General features: G+C 39.0%; 1 protein-coding gene across 1 annotated transcript; it reads left to right on the forward strand.

The window, feature by feature from the left end:
- Positions 1 to 1,208: 1,208 nt before the first annotated feature.
- Positions 1,209 to 2,793, forward strand: LOC143861928 (putative purine permease 4). Its single transcript, XM_077372898.1, has one exon. It carries the CDS (start codon positions 1,402 to 1,404, stop codon positions 2,512 to 2,514), a length of 1,113 nt encoding a protein of 370 aa, XP_077229013.1. The 5' UTR covers positions 1,209 to 1,401; the 3' UTR covers positions 2,515 to 2,793.

Consider the following 2,793-nt stretch of genomic DNA (forward strand, 5'->3'; position numbering starts at 1 on the left):
CTAGAAGAAACACTTAATTGCGCCTGTTTCAAAACCCACAAACCTTCACCATCTGTACTTCTATTCATGCAAAAAGCTTCTCACCGCTATTAATGAAACCCTCCAAATTTAACCTCATTTTCTCGCGTCCTAATAACTTTTATATCGAGAAACCAAAAGCTCGCTCTTATAGAGAAAATGGCATGGTGTATATGTTCACTCTCAATGGGGCCCGCCATTTGCATTTTGCAATGGGATGGTGTGGGGCCAATCTAAGAGCTCGGTTGGTAGAAGTTCCTTATTAAAAATTTGATCAAATAATAAGCTCATTTGCTCAATAAAAGGTGACATGAAGGGCAATTTATTCAGAAATACCCTCTTTTTTTTTTGTAGATTTATATTTTGTGTGGTTAGGGTGTCAATGGTTAATTGGCCTATCTATGTCTTGGTCATGACTCATGATCCATTCGAATCTCTTATCAGTCGAATCTTTTTGGGAATACTTTTTTTTTTTATAGTATTTTCCGAGTTTGGGTTACAATCCATTCTGAATCGGACCATCAATTGAAGTGCCCTAGATTTTGCTAGGCAATTTTGCGGACAGCCATTTCATGGGTTGGTTTTGCAAGAGAAAACAGCCATAGAAGCTCACTTTTCAGCAGATTTTGTCTTTATTCATTTAGTTCATCTTAGGCGGCTGTTCTCTCCTGCAAAAGCGAGCCACGAAATGGCTTTCCGCGAAATTGCCTAACAAATCTCCTCTACTAAAGTAATTTCCACCCATGTATATATCTTAGTTAAACTCCAGTTCTTATCCTCATCTAAAAAACTCCAATAAAGGCTCTAAACAAATCCTACTTTCTAACATTAAAGTTAAAAAGAAGAATGATTTTGTGTAGGAAGCATCTCTCCCTTACAAATTTCCAATGGTGCGCCTGCTAATTGATCTATTACATCCCTAATTGATCTCTTGCATAATTGATCTCTTGCATCCAATCAATAGCTCCCTTAGTGGAATTCAAGCAATACCAAAAGTAATCCTAGCCATTGGATTTATGCACATTTTAACATGTGTGGATTCAAATTGTTCTGTTAGTTTAATTTTTAATGGTTTGCCCCACTCTCATACGATTGAAGGTTAGTTTATACACGGAAATTCAGTGTACATTGGGTAGCCAATATCATGAGCCGAGAAATTGGATTCTCACTATTACGTGTAAAGAAAAAAAAATAGTGTGGAGAGGTCTTTCCATTTTTAAACTTCAGCCATTAACTTCATGTGCATCCACCTAAACCCAGATAAAAACTGATTAAAATCCCCTCAAAACCCAACTTTCTTCTGACAAACTACAGAGAGAAAATAAACAGCAACAAAGAATAGAGACTCTTTCACTTTCCTTGCTCTCCTTCAAACAGCCATCAATGGAGTCTATACCTCACACCCACATCAACCCTGAAGAGAAACAGATAGATTCCATGAAAACAAATTCCATGGAAAGGGGTAATTGGATCCTTCTCATAATAAACTACGCAGTCCTGTTCATAGGTTCCATCTCTTCAAGCTTGCTCTCAAGGTTCTACTTCATCCATGGTGGGTCCAGCAGATGGCTATCTACGTGGGTCCAGTCCTCTGGCTTTCCACTCCTCCTCCTCACAATCTATTTTTCCCGTTTTCTCCTCAAAACCCCACACCAAACACCTTTCTCTCGTTTTTCCAAGAAACTCTTTTTGCAATCCATTTTCGTAGGCTTGATGATGGGCGTAAATAATTTCCTCTTCTCATGGGGAATTTCATACCTTTCTGTCTCAACCGCCTCTCTTTTACTCTCTTGCCAACTCGCATTCAATCTCATCCTCTCAGTCATTCTCGTCAAGCAAAAACTTCACTTCACCAACGTTAATTGCGTTGTTCTCTTAACCCTTAGCTCAGTTTTATTAGCCTTGGGCTCTAGCCATGATCGACCCGTGGGGGTCACAAAAACCCAATTCTTCTTAGGGTTTTTATCAATTTTAGGAGCAGCATCTCTATTCGCACTCACCCTTCCTATAATGGAGATGATTTATAAAAAGGTTTCAACCTATGGAATGGTGATGGAAATGCAAGTGGTGATGGAGATCACTGCAACGATATTTTCAACGGTTGGGATGATAGCTGATGGGGCCTTTAAGGAGATGAAGAAAGAGAGTGAACGTTTTGATTTGGGCGTGGGTCCGTACTGGTTAACGGTGGGATTTAACGTTGTTACTTGGCAAATGTGTTTTATGGGGACGGCGGGGATTGTTTTCCTTACGACGTCGCTGACGGGAGGGATTTGCATGACGGCGTTACTTCCCATGAACGTAGTGGGTGGCGTTTTGGCTTATGGAGATCATTTTGGAGGCGACAAAGCAGTTTCTACTGTTTTGTGTTTGTGGGGTTTTTTATCTTATTTGTATGGAATGTATCTTAAGAAGAAAAATGTAGAAAAGATGAAAGAGAAGGAGATGGAGATGTTAGGGAATGGGATTGGTGAGGGTAACACTGTTACTGTTTAGTCTCTTTCTGGCTCCTTCTGGGTAGGAAGTGGGTGAGTGGGCTTAAAAAAGGAAGGAATTTTCTAGGGTTTGATAGGTCAGTCAGTTCATCAAAAAAGGAGTAACACCCACTACTTTTAGACTTTTTAAGAATGAAATTTTAGTGGGTAATTTGGTTATAGTTTAATGTCATGTTGTTTCCAATACAATATCATATTTCTGTCATTAGTTTTGGTTTATATGAATGAAAAGCCCATTACCTTTAAGAAATTAGAAGTTAGAATCATGTGTTTTGGAATT

This window comes from Tasmannia lanceolata, unplaced genomic scaffold (genome assembly GCF_043159265.1).
Source record: "Tasmannia lanceolata isolate RefF3 unplaced genomic scaffold, GAP_Taslan_0.1 ptg000037l, whole genome shotgun sequence".
In the NCBI taxonomy this organism is placed as follows: Eukaryota; Viridiplantae; Streptophyta; class Magnoliopsida; order Canellales; family Winteraceae; genus Tasmannia; species Tasmannia lanceolata.

Coding starts and splice junctions, on each gene's coding strand:
- LOC143861928 (XM_077372898.1), top strand. CDS start 1,402: ATGGAGTCTATACCTCACACCCACATCAACCCTGAAGAGAAACAGATA.